The 22082-nt window shown below is 37.6% G+C and overlaps 4 protein-coding genes across 4 annotated transcripts in view; 3 read left to right on the top strand and 1 right to left on the bottom strand.

Moving 5' to 3' along the window:
* LOC137708690 (uncharacterized) overlaps positions 1–5282 on the top strand; it is a 40126-nt gene extending 34844 nt beyond the window's left edge. Inside the window, exons 5-6 of the mRNA XM_088689766.1 lie at positions 5015–5035; positions 5145–5282. Coding sequence (XP_088545892.1) covers positions 5015–5025 — 11 coding nt within the window. The 3' untranslated portion in view covers positions 5026–5035; positions 5145–5282. The remainder of the gene's footprint in view (positions 1–5014; positions 5036–5144) is intronic.
* LOC137708953 (disease resistance protein Roq1-like) lies at positions 874–5645 on the top strand. Its single transcript, XM_088689767.1, has 7 exons — positions 874–1500; positions 1638–2733; positions 2895–3182; positions 3274–4625; positions 5142–5242; positions 5284–5314; positions 5601–5645. The coding sequence occupies exons 1-5, from the start codon at positions 1010–1012 to the stop codon at positions 5167–5169; spliced, it is 3255 nt and encodes a 1084-aa protein (XP_088545893.1). The 5' UTR covers positions 874–1009; the 3' UTR covers positions 5170–5242; positions 5284–5314; positions 5601–5645.
* A 315-nt stretch (positions 5646–5960) lies between these two features.
* On the top strand, positions 5961–8539 carry LOC137708693 (protein TPR3). Its single transcript, XM_088689768.1, is given in 9 exon segments — positions 5961–6624; positions 6726–6835; positions 6954–7013; positions 7122–7195; positions 7289–7384; positions 7472–7567; positions 7684–7811; positions 7915–8149; positions 8234–8539. Coding segments are annotated over 8 exon segments (816 nt in total). The 5' UTR covers positions 5961–6624; positions 6726–6816; the 3' UTR covers positions 8342–8539.
* A 6312-nt stretch (positions 8540–14851) lies between these two features.
* LOC137749178 (B3 domain-containing protein LOC_Os12g40080-like) lies at positions 14852–19618 on the bottom strand. Its single transcript, XM_088688737.1, has 9 exons — positions 18780–19618; positions 17937–18378; positions 17533–17729; positions 17171–17453; positions 16712–17076; positions 16282–16555; positions 15825–16189; positions 15423–15696; positions 14852–15314 (listed from the first exon to the last, which is right to left on the bottom strand). Exons 1-9 carry the CDS (start codon positions 18885–18887, stop codon positions 15247–15249), a joined length of 2376 nt encoding a protein of 791 aa, XP_088544863.1. The 5' UTR covers positions 18888–19618; the 3' UTR covers positions 14852–15246.
* Between the last annotated feature and the right edge of the window lie 2464 nt (positions 19619–22082).

Below are 22082 nucleotides of genomic sequence, written 5' to 3' on the forward strand. Positions count from 1 at the left end.
CTTCACCCTTTAGAATACTATAGAGTCCTATAGAATACTATAGAATATACAGAAGATAGATGTAACCAACTCGCCTGGTTTGCGCCGCCTCATGGAGTGTCACATCACACATGGGCACTGGTCCCACCCAAAGAAAATTGAACCGCTCCAACATCATGAGATCTATTTCTGTAGACTCTTGATAAGCATTCCGTGACATTACCCCTTGTAATGTGTGCCCCAATTGTACTGTTGGGACTTGGTGCCCATTTGTATGTGATACATATTAGAAGGTAGATAAATAATGTATGGAGTTAAGTTCGGAGGATAAATTGATAGTTTTTCATAAAGATATAATGTAAGTTAACTTTTAAGGTTAAATTAGACATTAAATTCACAACTTACCTAAGATGTTAAGAGCTTATAGATGACAAAATGATGGTATTACACTCTAAAATGTGTCAAGTGACTTAAATTGACAAAAGATTGGATCAAATAGTTTTGAATATAATTGTATAGATGAAATTAGCAATTTTTAATGAATTTAGGAATTTATTTTATTAAAAAAATAATTTAAAAATCTAATTTATGAGAAGATAATTCAGGGATTAAGTTGGTACTACATCCTATAGAATACTATAGAACCCTATTGAATACTATAGAATATACGGAAGATAATTCGGGGATTAACTTGGTACCCACTTGTCACTGTTTTTTCCTTTTTTTGCGCGTTGCATCCACGCTTATGCGGAGCAAATCTTGGGTCCACCAATTTCTGATACTTTATAATTTTTGTACTTTTGCTTTGTGTAGTGGCCCTGATGGGCCCTTTATGCTTTTGCTTTTCAGTTTCTTCTATTTTCCAATACACGTCATTTGGTCATCATTAAGTCATTGACTCCATTGACTTGAACAGATAGAAACGCGTGAGCCGGTCGTCATTGACTCGTTACTTCCTTTGTAGCTCCAATTTGAAGATCAATTGAGTGTTTCAGTTCTTACGGAATTACTCTTAGAACTCGATCGATTAATGGCTGCTGCATCTGCATCTTCTTCTTCCTCTAGCTCTCCTTGGAAATACGACGTGTTCATCAATTTCAGAGGGGAGGACACTCGTAGAAGCTTCGTCAGCCACCTCTACGAAGCCCTGAATGAGAAAACAATCCACACCTTCATTGATGCCGAAGGGCTCCGAAAGGGCAACGACCTTTCGCAGCTACTGACGGCGATCCAAGATTCGCGCGTTTCAATCGTAGTTTTTTCTCAAAAATATGCTTCTTCCAAATGGTGCTTGAAGGAGCTCGTCCAAATACTGGATTGTATGGATCGAAAGAACCAGATGGTTGTGCCCGTTTTTTACCAAGTGGATCCTTCTGATGTCCGCAAAGCAAAGAGGAGCTTTGAGGAAGCTTTTGCCGAGCTTGAAGGCCATTCTAACACCGACATGGAAGAGGTGCGGAGGTGGAGGTCCGCTCTTAGTCGAGCCACCGAATTATCCGGCTGGGTTTCGAAAAATTACGAGTAATATTTAGTTATTGCACTTTCATAATCTGGGATTTTTTAAATTCTTTGTCCTGTTTTCCTAGCCAATGTATTACTATACGGTTTGCACTTGCTCTTGCTCTTACTCTTACAATTATGTTTTTCATATTCCACAGGAATGATGTCAAGCTCATTAAGGAAATTGTAAACGATATTTTTCAGAAATTGATCCGCACCTCGTCAAGTAAAGACGATAACTTGGTTGAAATGGATTCCCGCATGCATGAAATGGATTTGCTATTACAACCCTCTCCTGAAATGGACGACGTTCGTGTTGTTGGAATATGGGGTATGGGTGGTATAGGCAAAACCACCATAGCTAGAGCTGTTTATGAGAAAATTGCTTGTCAATTTGAAGCTTGTTGCTTTCTTTACAATGTCAAGGAAGGGTTCTCCACTTGTGATGGTGCCGTACGTATGCGGGAAAAGCTTCTATCTGGAATCTTGAACGAAAAGGTGCAGAGTTCAGGCACTTTGGATCAAGGTTACAGAATGATACTGAGAAAGCTACAGATGAAAAAGGTTTTGATTGTTCTTGATGATGTTGACAACGTATTTCAAATTGAAACCTTAATTGGAAGGGAACGTTCATTTGGTGGTGGGAGTAGAATCATTATCACAACTAGAGATAAGCTAGCACTAAGTCCAGCTGATGCGATCTACAGCCCCGACGTTCTAATTGGTGATGGAGCTTTGGAACTCTTTAGCCAGTATGCCTTCAAAACAAAGCAACACAAAAGAGACTATGACCGTCTCTCAACCCGTGCTGTACAATATGCTCAAGGTCTCCCTTTAGCACTTAAAGTCTTGGGGGCTTTGCTTTTTGACAAATCTGTACAGGAGTGGGAAGATGTGCTAAAGAAATTAAAGAAAATCCCGCATAGCGGAATTCATGGTGTGCTAAGAACAAGCTTCGATGGACTAGATGATTCTGAGAAGGCCATATTTTTGGATATTGCATGTTTCTTTAAAGGAGCAGAAAAAGACAACGCAACAAAGGTTCTGGACAGTTGTGGCTTTTATCCCCATACTGGGCTAAGAGTTCTAATTGATCGAGCTCTTATAACTGTCTCATCGGAAAAATTGGAGATGCATGATTTACTAGAGGAAATGGGTCGGGAAATTGTCCGCCAAGAATCTATTAAAGAGCCTGGGAAACGCAGTAGGTTGTGGAATTATGAAGATGTTCATCACGTGCTAACTCAAAATACGGTGCGATATGTTCATGACTTTCTTTTTCATATGCAAATCTTTAGAGTACACAGCTTTAACTTTGATCAAAATACAATTCATAGAAACATGCATTAACTTTATAATGTTAAATAAGATTCAGGATATCTACAGTCACATAATTTGAACTATTTGTTATCCAGGCTACGGAAGCTGTTGAAAGCATAATCCTTGACCTTTCATTCTCAAAACCAGAAGTGGTATACTTCTGTTCCGAAGCTTTTGTTAAAATGACGAAATTAAGATTGCTCAAAATCCACGGCCACAATGGATATTCATGTGAGAATTTAAAGTTTCTTCTGCATGAGTTAAGAAGTCTCGTATGGAAGCATTTCCCCCTAAAGTCTTTACCGTCCAATTTTATTGCGAAGAATCTTGTTGAGCTTGACATGCAAAATAGTCTCGTTGAACATCTTTGGGAAGGAGCCAAGGTAAAAACTTCACTTGCATATGTTTCTTCTAAATGGTTTAATTCTTAGATGCCTTACCATATAACTTGTTTTCCTTGATGTGTTATACCAGCCTCTGGAAAATTTGAAAATTATCAACTTAGCAGGTTCTCGTCACCTGAAGATAACTCCTGACTTCACAGAGGCGAAAAATCTTGAGAAAGTAGTTTTTGGAAGATGTACAAGTTTATTTGAGGTTCACCCATCGATTTCATCTCTCAAAAAACTGGTTCTTTTGGATTTCGAATATTGCGGAAATCTTGAGATTTTTCCAAGCAAGATTGGTATGAAATCTCTTAGAACCCTTAAACTTTCTGGATGCTCAAACCTTGAGAAGTTTCCAGAAATTTCAGAGGTTATGAAGAAGCTATCTAAGCTTTATTTGGATGGCACTGCAATTAAGGAGGTGCCTGCTTCTATTTTAAATCTCACCAGTCTTGTTACTTTGAAGCTGAATGATTGCGAAGAACTTGTGAGTCTTCCAAGCAGCATTTCTCACATGAAATCTCTTGAATGCCTTGATGTTTTTGGATGCTCAAAGCTTGAGAAGTTTCCAGAAATTTCGGAGGTTATGAAAAAGCTATCTGAGCTTTATTTGGATGACACTGCAATTAAGGAGCTGCCTGCCTCTATTTTAAATCTCACCAGTCTTGTTACTTTGAGTCTGAATGATTGCAGAGAACTTGAGAGTCTTCCAAGCAGCATTTCTCACATGAAATCTCTATCTGAGCTTTATTTGGGTGGCACTGCAATGAAGGAGCTGCCTGCTTCTATTTTAAATCTCACCAGTCTTGTTAGTTTGAGTCTGAATGATTGCAGAGAACTTGAAAGTCTTCCAAGCAGCATTTCTCACATGAAATCTCTTGAATACCTTTCTGTTTCTGGATGCCCAAAGCTTGAGAAGTTTCCAGAAATTTCAGAGGTTATGAATAATCTATTTGGGCTTTATTTGGATGGCACTACAATTAAGGAGCTGCCTGCTTCTATTTTAAATCTCACCAGTCTTGTTTGTTTGAGTCTGAATGATTGCAGAGAACTTGAGAGTCTTCCAAGCAGCATTTCTCACATGAAATCTCTTAAATACCTTTTTGTTTCTGGATGCCCAAAGCTTGAGAAGTTTCCAGAAATTTCAGAGGTTATGAATAATCTATCTGAGCTTCGTTTGGGTCGCACTGCAATTAAGGAGCTGCCTGCTTCTATTTTAAATCTCACCAGTCTTGTTACTTTGAGGCTGAGTGATTGCAGAGAACTTGAGAGTCTTCCAAGCAGCATTTCTCACATGAAATCTCTTAAATACCTTTATGTTTCTGGATGCCCAAAGCTTGAGAAGTTTCCAGAAATTTCAGAGGTTATGAATAATCTATCTGAGCTTCATTTGGATGGCACTGCAATTAAGGAGCTGCCTGCTTCTATTTTAAATCTCACCAGTCTTGTTATTTTGAGGCTGAATGATTGCAGAGAACTTGAGAGTCTTCCAAGCAGCATTTCTCACATGAAATCTCTTAAATACCTTTATGTTTCTGGATGCCCAAAGCTTGAGAAGTTTCCAGAAATTTCAGAGGTTATGAATAATCTATCTGAGCTTCATTTGGGTGGCACTGCAATTAAGGAGCTGCCTGCTTCTATTTTAAATCTCACCAGTCTTGTTACTTTGAGGCTGAATGATTGCAAAGAACTTGAGAGTCTTCCAAGCAGCATTTCTCACATGAAATCTCTTAAATACCTTAATGTTTCTGGATGCTCTAAGCTTGAGAAGTTTCTAGCAATTTCAGAGGTTATGAATAATCTATCTGAGCTTATTTGGAGCTGCCCGGTTCTATTTTAAATCTCACCAGGTAGGGCTGATTTCTGTATTTTTAATTAATGCGTTTTTGTTGGCACAATTGCTAATTATGTACTGATATACTGCGTCATTAATTGCTTTTGTGATATATATTAGAGCAGGAATCTGGGGTTTTCTTCAATATGAAATATTTTGAGGATGAGGTGCATAATGGCAATTGGGATGAAGTTGAGAAGTACCTCTCCGGGTTCACTAAAATGGAAGATAACAGCTATTCCATGAAAATCTTTTTCGAGATAAGGAAGCAGAAGTATCTCGAGGCATTGGACAAGTAAGCTTACAGTGGTTCAATTTCAATTCATTGATAACTTTCATGGGTTGGATTGCATGGCCGGTCTTGAGGAATTATATGGTTGAATTACGTGTAATGTCACTGTGTGAACTTTATAGGCCTTATCTTTTTCGAGATAAGGAAGCAGAAGTACCTCGAGGCATTGGACAAGTAAGCTTACAGTGGTTCAATTTCAATTCATTGTTAACTTTTGTGGGTTGGATTGCATGGCCGATCTTGAGGAATTATATGGTTGAATTACGTGTAATGTGACTGAACTTTATAGGCCTGATCGGTCCCAAGCCGTGGATATTCTAGTAAAGGATTTAAATTTTTTTGCCGCATTCGATGAACTTTTGGAGGAAATCGCTCAGCTCTCAACATTGGAGAACTTTAGGTATGAGAATTCCATTATATGAATAGTATCTGTAGAAAACAGTTGTAGCAAATGTACTAAAAAATGGTCTCTTGCATTATAGGGGGAGAATGAACAACTATCCAAGTGTGGAGATTCAAAGTCTGCCAGGGCAATCATGTCGGTTGAACTTAAGAAACTGATTGACCCGAATCCCTTATTCAGTGATAAATTGCAGTTCCCAAACCTAAAGCGTTCGAGGCTATGGACTCTCATTAACCAAGGGTAATTACTCTGAAACCATGACTTCAGTTATATAAGATTAGATGTGCACTTCATCATAACTTATGGATGTTGCAAATACTGGTCTTGCTTTAATTTTTCCACATGGAATGAGTGCTTTTGTCTTCCGTTGCACTCAAATGACAATTTCATCAAGTTGATAGCACTAGCTAATGAGTTCATCGTTTACATACATTGTCTATGTGGCTATAAAAAGGTGGTTATGGCTTGAATTCTGTGGAAACAAAAAGAAGTCATTAATATTGTTGCAATGCCTAAATCATGTGCCTGAATCTTAATTTAGTATATGGTTCATTGCTACATAGCACAGGGGCCTGGTGACAGTTGTACATCACTGCTTGATTCCAGCGTCTGGTGTCAGGATTTGTTTTTTTGGTTCGTGACCAGTGTCAGAAGTTTCCACACACCAGGAACTATTATTTGTGCAAATTATGGCCTTTCTGGTTCTGCTGAGAAAGAACTAATTCTCCTCCTGTAAATTGAAGCTTAAATTGGCAGCACGGGCTTTGTAAAAGCCCAAGTCCAAATCCATTAATAAAAACGCTTTATGTGGATCACCCATGTGGACAACCGAACTGTGCGCGGGTACCATCACCTGCAAACAACCCGCTTCTTGGAATCAAACAGGGGGCGGTCAAGATGTTGTCTCTGAGTATGGAGCTTGTGTTCCTGATCTTGCAGTTTCTCGATGAGGGAAACTTCAAAGAGACTATTCATAATTGACTGTTGATTGTTCTCTATGTGATGCTTCATTTGGTACCAATGTGGGGGACGTAGGCCTGCGGGAAGTTGGATCTAGGGAGCGACTAGTTGTAAGGAACTTCAAAGTATGGGATCTTAATTCATGCTCAATGCTCCTGCAGGTCTTTCCCTTTCTATACTTGTTCATGTGACTTAAAAATTGTGTGCACTGTTTCTTTGTGGATGTATGAGTTGGTTGACTGAAAAGTAAATTTGTCTTTGTGAAACTGGCTGCTGTAGTTAAGGATCCTGGTGTGTCTGTTAACCATGTGATTCGGAGCCCTGATGGTGCTTTATTTGGTAAGCTTGAGCATACTTAGGTAACTGTGGCAAATGTGATATGGCTTCATAAATTTTTGAGGATTGAATTAGATCCTAATTATTGTATCATTTACAATACAATTATAGGTATTGCTTACTCGAGGCACATTGTTCAAATATAGTCTTATCATAGGGGTGATGACGTACGAGAGCACCTAGAGGTATATACAGAAGATGCTGTTTCAAATTTTTACACCTTTTTTTGGTTCTCTTAGTTTTCTGTATTAATGGTGACTCTGAAATTACTGTCGTAGATTGATGCACATGTTGGTGGAGTAAATGATCTGGCATTCTCCCATCCCAATGAGCAGCTTTGTGTGATTACCTGTGGGGATGACAAGACCATCAAGGTTCGTTAGTTGCCTAACATGTTTGCTTGTCTCATTGCCATTGGAAGAGCATTTTCTGTTCCTTGCTGATTTCCTTCATAAATTTAGGTGTGGGATGCTACAACCGGTGCAAAACAATATACTTTTGAAGGTCATGAGGCTCCAGTTTATTCTGTCTGCCCACATTATAAGGAAAACATTCAGGTGTTGTGGCATTTTATTTTTATTTTTTCTTTCTTACTAATTACACCTTGTGTTTCTGTCTCTGGTGCCCATCTGTCCTTGTCTTTTCGTGCTCATTGTTTGCTGCTATGCTTCAGTTTATTTTTTCAATAGCACTGGATGGAAAGATAAAGGCTTGGGAGTATGACAATTTGGGATCTCGAGTTGATTATGATGCGCCTGGTCGCTGCTGCACAACCATGGCTTACAGTGCTGATGGTACAAGGTTAGTATACTTAGCTCAGAGTTTCCTTTTTCCTTTTGCTGGATGGGCAAACTATATAGTTATTTATTTCTTTTCGTAGTTTTTCTTTGGTGGTGGGTTGCAGGCTATTTTCATGTGGGACAAGTAAAGACGGTGAGTCATATATTGTTGAATGGAATGAAAGTGAAGGGGCTGTGAAGAGGACCTATCAAGGCTTTCGCAAGCGTTCTTTTGGTGTTGTGCAATTCAATACTACTAAAAACCGGTTTTTGGCTGCTGGTGATGATTTTTCTATTAAATTTTGGGACATGGACAATATTCAACTTCTGACAACTGCTGATGCTGATGGAGGCCTGCCAGTAGGTTCGTTTCCTTTAAGTAAATTGAAATAATAGAATCTTAAATACCAGCTGCTTATCTTCTTTACCCCTCCTAATTCCTAGGCAAGCCCTCGTATCCCCCTCAACAAGGATGGCACTCTCTTGGCTACTTCTGCCAATGAGAATGGGATTAAAGTTTTGGCAAATGCAGATGGAATGCGGTGGTTGTGATCAATTGCTTCCTGATTGTCTGTGATCACTGCCTGCTGTAATCCCTGTTTGTTTGTAACCCCTTTGACTGATATCCTGCACAAATCATATCTGTTAGAATTCCTTCCGTATATGTATATTCTGTATACAAAGTCAACTTGTACATTGAGGCTTTATTAGCCTATATAATGAATGAAGATCAGAACCTCAATTCACTGAGTTATGCCATAACTCCATGATGTAAAATCAATTTTCACAGGCACAAGTGCTGCTGAACAAGGATTTACTGTTTTCTGGTTTTCTACAATTCAGAGCGCGATGAGAACGAAATTGAAGTCCCATCGGCATCTGGAGAAGAATCAATTTTCAATGATCCAACTGCGCCTAATAGCGAATAAGAGTCGCTAATGAGCGACTAAAAGTCGTCGTCAGACAAAGTTGGCCAAAAGCACACGGGTGCATCACAACGAAGTCCTTCAGATCAATGTAGAAGTAAAGTTAGAGAACAGAAAAATTTAGAGAGAAAGTGGGAATAAGGGATGAACAAGGAAATGGAGTCTTAAGTATTGAAAACCAAGAAATGACTGGACTTAGTGACCACAAGGAACTTGTCATTGATCTTTACTTACAAGTGAGAGGTTTTAGGTTTTAATTTCGTGGATGACGAATTTGATACCATATTAAGTTGTCATTTGTGTTGTTTAACCGAATTTCTCCTTCCCCTAGTATGAAATATATCGCTAACTAAAAAAAAAGTACGAAAAATCAAACCGATGATAGGGGTTTTGTGGGTGTGGCAGTGGGTCTTCTCTAAGGTTTTTCTTCGCAGACCCTAACAGAGAGACAAATCATGTTGAAAGAAAATTTTCCATTCAAATTTTCATTTTTTATTAAGATAATTAAAATCTAATTTAAATATGGGTTATTGGCCCAAAAAAATAATTCGGTTGACCAAAGTTTTTTATTTTTGGCGAGTCGTCTATGGCTGTTTTAAGAATAGCATTAAAATCAAATATGTTCTGTGTCTCCCAATAAAATTATGTATCTTTTTTTTTTTAAATCCAACTAATCTACTCATGCCCCCACCCAGGCTCCGCTCAACCGCTTAAACGCTAGGTCCCAGCCCGCCGCCCGACTAGCGCCTTGCATCTTTTAGAACATTGCTAAAAATTATAAAGAATTAGTATAAGTTTACACAATGAAAGGAACATAACAAAAATGAAAGTACAGAAAATTTAGGATGTAATAAATAATATCTTAGTGTCTCTGTAACTCTGCGGTGAATGAGAATACGAGCATGGACAAAGGCAAAGTTTTAAAGGGCTGTGCAATTTAATGGAATGACATTGACTGGGTGTGGTTTTATGGAGTCCTAAATGGATGCTCTGTAGCTTTGGTTGTAGAATCATAATAGCTTTAGTTACAAAACCTTAGGAATTGATGTGATTGTAGAAAGATCTAATTTATGTAAGGTTTTGCAATCATTTAAAATGTTTTTTTTTTTTTTTTTTCAGGAAAAGAAAAAAAAAATTGTTTGTTGATGAAAGACTATGTTTTCGTGATATGAGAATGTACATTTTTTTCATTTCATATACTGTGGAATGAAGGCACAGGAAATTAAGGCAAGGAAGCAACAACAGATACAAATGGAGCAGCCACAGCTATCGGAGCAGCGCAGTAAATTCTCATATCTGTTTCATCATGTTTTTCTCTCTTCATTACAATCCGAATCTTCAAAATCCTTGCAGATTCGTGTAAGTTCTAATATATTTTTCTATGTTTGTTTGATTTTGGTTTCCAGGGTTACAATCTCAATCAACAAGATGCAAAATGAGGAGGGAATCATCACCGAGCTCTAGATCCTGAGAAAATGGTATTCAATCGAATCTAATATTGTGTTATTAGGCAGCAACATGTCTACAGGTTACATCTATTATGTTAAAATGATTTTGTCTATTGTTTTACATTCAATTATTTACTGAATTTTTTCTGTGTTGAATATGGTCATTGATTTTAAACGATTGCTATTCCATAGAAACTTACTTTTCTATGATATCAAGGTTTTTTGATAAAATGGTAAAAAGTTGACTTGCATTTGACAAATAATTGTCATCATTATAGCAGTACAATGCTCATCGACATGATTTAAATAATTGTCCCAATTTATTATTTTTTTGTTTTGTGCTTTGGCAATTTGACTCATCTTATCTTGCCAAAAGATGTATGTGTGTTTTAAGAGCATCTTCAAAGGAGATGTCAAAATATCCACATAAGTTATAACAGTAAAAAAAAATCACACTAATGTTCTCCAACCGAAATGTCAAATCTTATGTGGCGATGACATGGATTGGCAACAAGAGAGTTGCTGTCAAATTTGACAACAACTTCAAAATTAATTATTAATGATTTTTATTAAATTTTTATTGGTTTAATCATCATTGCAATTAATGTTGTTGTTGACCCCTTTCCCTTTTGTTCAATAGAGTGAGAAATTTTTAGTTGTGACAGGAACACGGATGATACATCATGTGTTTTTATGTAAGTGGTGAAAAATTTTAATTTTTAAGTTATTAACCTTTTAACACACATATTTCACCATTTACATTTACATAGGGACATGTGGTGTATCACCTTGTGTGACAGTCACACTGAAAAATTTCTCTGATCGAGGTAAAGGAACGGTCCCCTCTTGTTAAAAACAAATGGTGAACAGTCTAGATTTCATAATTATTAAATGTCTTTTATTAAGTTTTTATTAATTTAATCATTTATTTTATAATAAAAAATAATTTAATTTGACATATCGGGTGGACAATAAAACTTTAAAAGATGTCAAAATGCCACATAGGTTGTCAAATTTAAATTTTATGTTCAAAATTTGACATCCCCTTTGGAGATGCTCTAAGAGTTCAGGGATCCTCTTCTCTGCAGATTACTAGATCGGGCCTTACCTTCACGTGTTGTTGAGTCTATTGAAAGTTGGTATTCATGAGAAGTTTAAGTAATAATTGCCTTAAAAAGTAGAAGTGATGACTCACTAGGAATTGATTATCTCATCAGCAGCTTCATTTTTATCTAGAAACGAATTTGATACATGTAGGTGCAATAGGTTAAATTGATTGTTAAGATGACAATTTAATCACTTTTCAATGTTTGATATCTCCATCTCCCAGTTTTGATTTTTACTTACTTGAAATGAATAGATTCTAGGCATCTCATTTAGCAAAATGAGCAGTGGACAGTGCAAACGCTTTTTTCTTACCTTCACAACAATATAGGCACTTTTTTTTTTTAGCAATATAATGCTTAGCTTAAAGTCAAAATGTAACCAAATGTATAGAATTTGTTTGACTAACCACTGTTCTATTAATAGTTCATTTAATCTAAGGTCAAAGGGGCAGATCTTGCTCCATATACTGAGTTAGTATAGGTTAACTAGAAGAGTGCTGCTATGAATAGTTGCTCTCGTGCGATCGACTTTCATACATTAATGCTTGGTGAAATTGGCATAAGGACTTACAAGTCATTTATTGTCACACCCCAATCTAGACATACGGTCTCCTGTAGGAGGTGCAAGGAAAATAATTGAAATACTGAGACTGAGATTAACAACATTTACAATAACTCAGGTTCCAACAAGAAAGTCCAAAGGAAATACAAGGTAAGAAATAGGGAGCACTTCAAACTTTGAACTCGACTGCTAACCTAAGAACTCCTTGTATCAACTAAGCTCTGTCACCTGCACAATCGCCCCTACACCGTGAAAATGGTGCACCGGACAAAGTAACAACTCGAATAAGCTGAGAAGTTCGTGTGAGCGACAATAATCCGACATATGTGATAATCATAAAATATTTTCATTGATCACTGCTTATAAACATCAATCATTAAAGCCTACTTTATAAATCATAATCCAATCACTAAAAGTTATGAAGAAGTCACACAAACATTCATTGGCCTTTCTAAATCAAAGGTCCTCAAATTTCTAATTCATAAATGCACTGAAAACTAGCGCTAGAGCGATATAGTTAGGCCGAAACCTACATCTCCTAAGCTTTCACATTCTAGACTTGTTTCAAAGAACCAACGAAGCCAAGGGATGTGAGATTTCGGGCTACTCAATGAAATCCAAATTACATTGGGTTCTGGATCAATCAACAGAACCAAATGGATACAATTCCGAACCACTCAACATAATCGCACAGTAGGAGGGATTCCTGACCACTCAACAGAATCCGAATAGGATACGATTCTGGACCACTCAACAAAATTGTTAAGTACGAGGGATTCTAAACCACTCAACAGAATCCAAACGAAAACATATTGATGGATCCTGAACCACTCAACAGAATCAAATAGAGTAGGGAACCAGACCACTCAACAGAACCCCAACTAAACCCGATTTTGGAGCACTCAACGGAACCGAGCATAATCCAAGGAAACAATTTCAAACAGCTCAATGAAATAAGACATGACACTTTCGATACATCAATTCCCCATGTCAACAGGTTATCGGTTCTCTACTAACCCTCAAGTTCATAAACATTTCAAATATGCAAGTCAAATCACATTTCATGAAAAATACAGATCGATGGAAAAATATGAAAGCAATAATATTTAGTAGAAAAACACATTTATAAATCCATGTCATATCTACAAAATCTACTAACATGAGGATTTCATGGGTAATCACCATATCACATATATTAAAGTCACTCACATGGAGTCTGCGCTATAGCTCCCTAGCACGCCACTTGTTTGATAAATTAACTGTGACTAATATCTTGAACCGCCGTGCTCAGTATCAGACGTACTTGCGATTTGGGTATTGCCATTTGAGTGCTTTAGCTACTGAGTTCGATCACTTTGAGGGGGAAAAGCATTTCACCTCTCTCCTGTTATGTCATTATGTTCGAGGTTCTTTCTTTTTCATAGACGACAACTAAGGGGTGTTTGTTTGCCCGTTTTAGCTCTCATTGGCCTAGACTAGATTTAATATTAATCTAGTCTAGTGTTTGTTTCCTTGCGGGACTAGTGTTAATGAGATTAACTAGGACTCACTTTCACTAGAGACGTCACTAACCGGTCTTCGCGAGTCCCCCCAAAAACCACGGGATTAACTAAGAACTTCGCTTCATTCTGCTTGATTCATCTCCTCAACCTCGATTGCGATAGTACATCGCATCATCCTGCTCAATTCACCTCCTCGACCTTGATTTCAACTGCAAAAGCTTCGGGCACAACTTCAACTCCGACACCGAACTCGTCAACTACTTCATCTTCGACGATTACCTCGTCGTTTACGTCATATGGGTCGGCCGGATCTGGGTCTTGGGAAGCCTAAAAAGGCTATGACGGGGTGAGCTGATGAGGATCCAAATATTGTTTTGATTTATTTTTAATGGGTAATGTTTAATTTTTTTATAGTTCTGATGATGTGATGATTGTTTAGCTTAAATTTGAGAGTGGTTTGGTCAATTTTGGATTGCAAAATTGTTTCTTTGCTAAATTCGCCATTGATGTGTGTAGAGCTTTCATTAATACTGAACTAGAGAGAAAAGGAAGAAGTTGAAATTCTCTCTCTGACTCTCTCATTTGCAATTCTTTTGTTTTTGAGGTTTAAATATATGAGCGTGTGTTATTTCTAGTTCTAGATGAAATCTATCAGAGTTGAAATATATTTTGATGAAATTGAAATGGTTTATATCTTTGGCTTTTTTCTGGATAAAAAAGAAACACGATTTGCAAATTTCAAAGAAAGAGAGGTGCAGGGCGATGGAACTCGATTATAGAAACATAATTTTTAGGATTTTGATTTTTGTGTTTTGGTTTTGAATATTTAGAATTGGTTTTATTAGAGAGATGTTTTGATTTTGAATATTTACAACTGAATTTTACTGGAGAGACGAGCTCACAACTATGGTTTTTCCACATTCAGTGTTTTATTTGATTTTGGATTTAAGTTAGACTATTTGGTTCTGTGCTCGATATTCTATAGAAAGAAGGTGTGACAAATGGAGGCAGATTGTTTGCCCTCCTGTTTGGGTGCCCTTCCCATCCTCTCCTATTTTGTGAGGTTACGGTTAAGTCACGTCAATATTTTATATTGATTTTTTTGTAGAGATAATAAGACAAAAAACAATATGAATATAAAATGTTGACGTGGCTTAACTGTAACCACACAAATAGGAGGGGATGGGAAGGGCACCCAAATAGGAGGGCAGACAATCTGCCTCCATGATAAATGGTGAGAGAGAGAAAAGGTTGGTATAAAAAAATCAAATTCCAAAAATATATTTAGTCCGCTTTCTAATCCGGCACTGCACCAAACGCTTCATTATTCTTATACTGCTTAGTCCATGTTAAGCCAGTCCAACTTAGTTCCTGAAGCTAGTCCAGTTCGAGATAATCCGATGTAACAAACGCACAGTAATCCATTATGTAGAAGAATGTGTAATTTCCTTACCACGAACAAGTAATAACTAACTAGAATGGTACACACTCAAGTAAGCCAAGATGAAAATTAGAGTGTACGGAATATTGATTGTTGGATAGGGACTATCATGAAACAAGTTTACTACCATCATGATGCCTGTGGTCACTCAAGTTCATGTGTAAGACTCGTTACATTGCCTTATATAAGTGGCTCGCAAGTCCAAGGTGACACTGAACCCGTTCCACCTAAGCTAAGGTTAAGCACAAAGACAACATATCTCATAACTATGACATCCAAAATGTAGGGTTCAAGTTGAAGTTGAAATTCATAACAACAAAAGGGGTTCTTAGGATGATGCCCTTTATAAGGGTGATCAAAATAACAAGTGGAGGACATGGACATCATTAAATTTGCAGGCCTTTTTTCCTCTGCCTTCATTATTCAGATTAATGTTGGGTAGTATTCGTGTTGAAATACTCAGCTTCAACAACTACATCCATCCGGCTACTTTCTTATTTTTCGACTTGAACTGATCCTTGGAAATTGATCGAGCTTTCCCTAAAACAAAGACAGAAAAAGGGATAAGAATAACACTCGTATAAGTTATGCAGATGACAGACCTAATGGAGCAGAAAGAAACTCACAACCAACAGAAAACTTGCTCACCTGGTGAAAAGGTGCAATCAGCAGTTTCTCTACCGCGGAAAATGACTACATCAATTAAATGTTCGGTATTATTGATCAACATGAAAACACACACATCACCGATTTCCAGACCATTGTCTTGCACAAATTTCATCCAGCCACTCTGGAATTTCAGTACATTTTTGCTATATTGGTGTAATTTGACAGGCCAAGTTCTTCCACCCGAAACACGAAGAATCACATTATCATGAGTCCTGTTTAGAAGATGTTCCCGGGCAAACTTAGCTTCCAAATTCTGAAATAGAAAGAGAAGCAGGTAAGACTAAATTTTTGGAGTATTTAGAACGTAATTTTATTTAGCTTAATAGTTTTCAATTCATACTAGCAGAAGTTGTACATGATCTGTCTCTCTAGAAAGCTTACCAAAGTATTTGCCTGGATATACGAGGGATGCATAACAACCGTGCAACAAGGGTATTCAGATTTGAAAGCCCTTGCTCTCTGAAGAGCTCTATTTGTTCCGCTTACCGTAAGTGGATTCATCATCCTAGGAACCTGATCAGGTCTTCGTTTTACTAATTCTTTAGTCCAAGACGAGCCACCAAATTTCTTCATGTGGTTTTCTGAAGTGCTAATGGAACCTGCTCTGTTTTTCTTGTGACGCTGTGTTGCAATTGGGGATTTTTTCTTTGCTTTCAGGCATGGTGGAGAATCGTCCAAGATTTCAACACAATCATCATCTTCATCAGTTTCTTCCATTTGGGAAATTGTTTTTTCCCCATCAACTTCTGCAAGCACACCGCAAAAGATTAAGGTGACAGATAGTTAATCTCTATGGAAATTCCATCAACTTCAGTTCAGAAATTAATAGACAACTTACCTTGTGACAAGTTGCAACGTGCAGCTTCTATAGTGCGGAAAATAACAACATCCATTAAACCTTTGATGTTGTTAATCAACGCAAATACACACACATCACCAATTTCCAAATGATTGTCTTGCACAAATGTAATCCAACCATTCTGGAGTCGAACCATGTTTTTCTGACGTTTGCTTAATTTGACAGGCCAATTTCTTCCATCCGATACACAAAGGATGATTTGATGATAATTCCGCTTAAGAAAGTGTTCCTTTGTAAACTTGGCTCCCAAATACTGAAAAGAAAGAGAAACAGGTAATTTGGAGAGGATTTTCGTTGTAATTTGCTCGAGCTTAATTTTCAGTTTCAAAACTAACACACACACATACACACATATATAGAGATAAAGTTAGCATAACTTGTACATTATCTCTCTCTATAAAAAGCTTACCACATAATGTGCATGGATATACGACGGACTCATAACAACTGTGCAAGAAGGGTATTCAGATTCGAAAGCCCTTGCTCTCTGAAGGGCTCTATTTGTACCATGTGCCGTAACTGGGTTCATCTTCCTAAGAACTTGAAGAGTTCTTCGGTTCATTATTTTTTTAGTCAAAGACGAGCCACCAAATTTCTTTCTGTGGTTTTCTGCTGTGCTAATTGAACATGTTCTGTTTTTCTTGTGAGGCTGTGGTGCTATTGGTGATTTCGTCTTTGTTTTTGAGCATGTTGGAAAATCGTCCAAGATTTCAATGGAATCATCATCTTCATCAGTTTCTTCCATTTGGGACATTGTTTGTTCCCCGTCAACATCTGCAGGCACATCACGAAAGATGAACGTGATGGATAGTTAATCACTATGGCACTTCCATCAATTAATCAGTTCAGAAATTAAAAGACAACGTACCTGGAGGTGAGAATGTATGTGCAGTTTCTGTGGTGCGAAAAATGACAACTTCAAACACAAGTTTAGTGTCATCGATCAACACAAGTACGCACACATCACCAACTTCCAAATTATTGCCTCTTACAAATTCAGTCCAACCATATTGCAATCTGAGTTTTGGTCTGGTTGCCTTTTCACATTTCATTTCAACAGACCAAGTTCTCCCATCAAAAGCCCGAAGGGTAACGGCACCAGAATGCTTACCAAGACGTCTCATGTGGATACACAATTTTGAAGGCAGCCACTGAAAATAATCAATTGAAGGAAAAGACGATAAGCAAACAAATTTGACGGTCCAGGATGGTTGTCTATAGGGAACTTACCACAGAATGTCCATTGATATAAGTGCGCTTCATGGGAACTATGAAATAAGGGTTGTCAGATTTGAAAGCTGTAGCTCTCCAAAGAGCTACAGCAGCTTTTCCTTTTGCATTCGACGCATGCATACTCCCAAGAACTGTTTGAGCTCGTTTTGGAGTGCTGGACGTGCCTTCACCGTGTCTTTTGTATGCAAACTCAGCTTTGCATGTCAAAGAACACAGTAGGATATTACAAGTTATAACAGAATGGCAGAAAGCACAATAAGGTAAAAATTCGAAGCGAAACATATGTTGCGTATTAATGTTCAATTTTTATTTCTGATTTAGATTTTATTGACTTCTCAAACATCATTTCCTAATGTAATCAGTGTATTTTTTTTTTATTTTTTTTTGGTTTCTGGTTTTACCAGTTGAACTTGTTCTGTGCTTCTTATGAGGCCGAGGACATGACAATGGAGATTTGTCCCTTGTTTTTCTTGAGCGGGACATGATGTTGTCCAAGACTTCAACACAATCAGAGTCGTCATCAGCATCCCAAGAACTATTGTCGGAATCATCATCTTCATCGGTTTCTTCCATCTCGGGCATTGTCAATGGATAGTTGATCTCTGTGAAATCCTTGTCAAATACACGAACGCAGAATGTTGAATTCCCTTCATATCCGAAAACTAACGAATGACAGCAGTCTAGAGAGTAAAACTTCGAGAACTTTGGCCAACCCTCGCCGAACCAGACCTCACCCTCCCATATTCTGAGTTCTATTTTCCATTCTGAACCAGTTGGTAGCTTAAGAAATACTGGATTCGAAAGATCATCTCTATATTTCCTTAAAAATTTGTTTGGAATCCTCTGCACAACACAGAACTTGTCACCAAACTGTTCGTACAGTGAAAACAATTATCTGATCTTTGTGGCTATGAAATATATGGGTACATTAACTGCATCAAATCCCATTAAGTCAGACTCTTCATTGTGAGAGGGGTTAAATACTTTGGTGCCGTTTGATAACCATTTCATTTTCAGCTTTCATAAAACCAAAAACTAACAACTTAAAAGCTAAATTTTGAGAACTAAAAAAAACAAGGAACGTTTGATAACCATTTCGTTTTTTGTTTCAAACTAATCTCCAAAATCAAGCACGGACATTAAATACGAGTACAAGCATAAATGTAAGCGGGTAAAGACTACGGTTAGAGAGAGAGAGAGAGAGAGAGAGAGAGAGAGAGAGAGAGAGAGAGAGAGATACTCACAAGTTTGGTCTGTGTACAAATAGACTTCGGAATAACTACTAGAAAATGGGGAGCTTTAAGATGTGTTTTTGAAGAGAAGTCATGAATTTTCCGGTGAAAAGAAGCCATTTTTTGAAGCTTGTAAAAAGCTTGAAGATCTGCTTCAAAGCCTTAGAGTTGTCAGCAGATCACTCAGCCCAGCTCCAGTTTATGGACTAGCAAGAAGAAGGTAGACTGGCAAACTAATTAAGTGCTTGAAGAATTAAATGCTCAGTCCGCCAACTCAATCGTTATTAATTCAGTTCACAACTTAATGCTTGTTCTTGAAGTCATTGTAGTGCAGTGGTACATGAATGCATCGATGTGTCTGTACATGTATACTCTGACTCTAACTACCAAATCCAAATCCAAATCCTTCATATTAATGAGAAATATTAATTGGGAACAGGATTACCGAGGCGTCCTAGTACAATAACGTCTTACCATATCCAAATCCCCCATTATTAACGAGAAATATTAATTGGGAACAGAATTACCGCTACCGAGCGTCCTAGTTCAATAATGTCATACCAAATATAAGCTTTTTTCTCTTGACATGATATTATTGGATTGAGACTTCATGTGACGTTGAACTCATCCTGTGCAAGTTGCTCTCCATATTAACACATTTTGGTCTTGCAAGCTAGAGTGTGCCAACCTAAACTCTGCAAGATAGACACCTTTGGTGAATATACTTACGAATGTTAACTAAGCTGCTAAAATCAGGAGCTAGAAATAGTGGATAATTATACTGTTCCGCCTCCACTTTTTTGTAGGTTTTTTTATGGGATAAAGCAGCAAACTTAGAGCTATTTTTAGACTCTCCAAAAAGTATTTGCACTTTAAATTTATAAAAACACAAGAGAAAATTTGTATAGGAAGTAGTGCAGAATATGACGGGCTAGAGTGTTAATAGTAGCAACCTTTTAGAAAGAGTGTGGCTATACACACTCGCCCAGTGATGAAGCTATGAATTGTCGGAAGGAGGGGCGAAATTTAGAAGTGTAAAAGGTTAAAAAAAAATGTAGACAACTAAATCCTTTTAAATAATAGACAATATTAATTTCGTTCATAATCTATCAACAAATAAATTTGAATTATTATCAATGAAGTTTCATATCATGAAAACGTGGCAGTACCTATGTAAAAAATTCGAGGTCACCATAAGTCCGAGGTCTTGAAGATCAAACATGGTATAGTATCCATGTAAAAAAATCACAATGATTAGTCGTTAATTATATATCTTTAGGCATGACACTGCAACCATCTTGTAATGCATTGTTATCTTCCACTAAATTTCTTTACTAAAAAAAATTTCACTTTCAATTGTAAAAAATATACTCTGAATGATTCATAACACAAAAGCTTATATTTGTACAACGTTTATGCTTGGTGTATAAGTAAGAATCCCATCCTATATAGATACAATCAAAATCAAGTTACAATATTAATTTATATCCTTAGAAGTTATAGTGATTTTGACAAGACTCCTTCTCTAACACTCAAGTCTTCCACCCATATTTTATAGGATAGTCAATTTTCATTGAAAACCTTTGCCACTTAGCATAGAAAATTTACAAATGAAATATAAAATTTCATATTTTCTCCTGATTTAAATAAAAATGATGTCTTGTAAATTTCTATTTGATTTTACGTTAACTTTTTTGTATTTATTTTCTTATAGTTTTCTTTTTAGATGAGACCAGAATAAAAAATTGATTATCTTCATTCAAAATAAAAATTGTGGGGTGCTTGAATTTCATCAGGTCGTCCCCACAATCCCACACCTCAATGGCCGTAGGTCCGGTGTCCTTAGGTACCGTTTGGTACGTGGGACGGGACGGAACAGAATGGGACAAGGCGTTCCGTCCCACGTTTGGTGCGCCTAAAACGGGTGGAACGAGATGTTCCACGGGACGAGTTTTGGGTGAATTTTCGTTCCACCTCACCCCCTGGAACGACTCGTTCCACATCCGTGGAACACAAAATTATAACATCTCCGTCTCCTTCTTCTTCCTCCTTGTTTCCATCCGAGGGCATCTTTGCTCCCGCTCTGTTCCGTTCCGTCCTGTCCCGTCTCGTCCCGTCCCATTCCGTTCCGTCCTGTCCCGTCTGCATACCAAACGATACCTTAAGTTTTGTGTCTCTTTAGTGTCTCTTTTCTAATTACTTGACACGTGTCTTCCAACTTACTAAAAGATTAACACTGTTAATTTCATTATTTTGATTATTTTGTATCGGAAATTAAAACCAAAAACCCAGAAATACCAAGGTAGAGTAAACGCCAAATTCTTCAGTTCTACCGATAGCCATCGAATCACCCAAACGCATAACCAGCCCACCTCGCCGACAACAACTCCGTATATTCATAGACGTCGACCAAATCTCCTATCTCTCTCTTTCTCTCCCATGATTTCATATGGATTTAACCATCAAAGGAGGAGGATGTTTTGGCTGGGATTTTGCATTATAATGATAGTGAGAGAGACTGGAGGAGGAGGATGTTGGATTCTAATGAGGGACTTGGTGGTGGCCTAGCTAGCCGCTGTTGTGGGGTGGATAGTCTGGTTTCTAATTAGGCCAGATGCTCACAGTCGGAGGATTCGACTGGATGTTTCCCCGACAGATCTACGAACGATGGTTGAAATTGAGTCGATTCGTGTGCCCAGAGAGACTGGAGGGGGATGATGTTTTCCCAACCGTGAAACTGGAGGAGTAGGATGTTTTTCCGGTCGTGAGACTGGAGGAAAGAGATGTTTTTCGGCGGGGTTGCGGTGGGTGTGCTTAGAGGATTTTTGGAAATTCTCCTTTTAATGAAAGAAATAATAAAGTTAATAGTGTTAAGTTGAAAGACATGTGTCAAGCAATTAGAAAAGAGACATTGAGGAGACACAAAATTTAGAGACACCAGTCCTGCAGCCCACCTCAGTCTCTAATTAGCACCACACTTTCCCACAAACCGCACTGTTTTATTTATTTTTTTCAAACCCCAAGTCCTACCGACATCATTTGGTTTGGGTATTTTAAGAAAAAATTAAAACGCAGATTTTGTAAAGACAGAATCAAACCAGCAGCGCAGCGCTGCATCACACAATCAGAACCAAAAACATCCCAGATTCCGACAGTCTGGATGTTTAAAAAAAATAAAAAACAAAACAAAACAAAACAGCTTTGCTGCGCGGCAGCAAAACCAAATCATGGACATCAGCAGTGGGTCAAACTTGTTAAACCCCACCCCCAAAACTAAATGTAATTTCACATTTTATTTAACATTTATGAAATTAC

Source organism: Pyrus communis, chromosome 17 (assembly GCF_041283825.1).
Source record: "Pyrus communis isolate YQ-2024b chromosome 17, ASM4128382v1, whole genome shotgun sequence".
NCBI lineage: Eukaryota > Viridiplantae > Streptophyta > Magnoliopsida > Rosales > Rosaceae > Pyrus > Pyrus communis.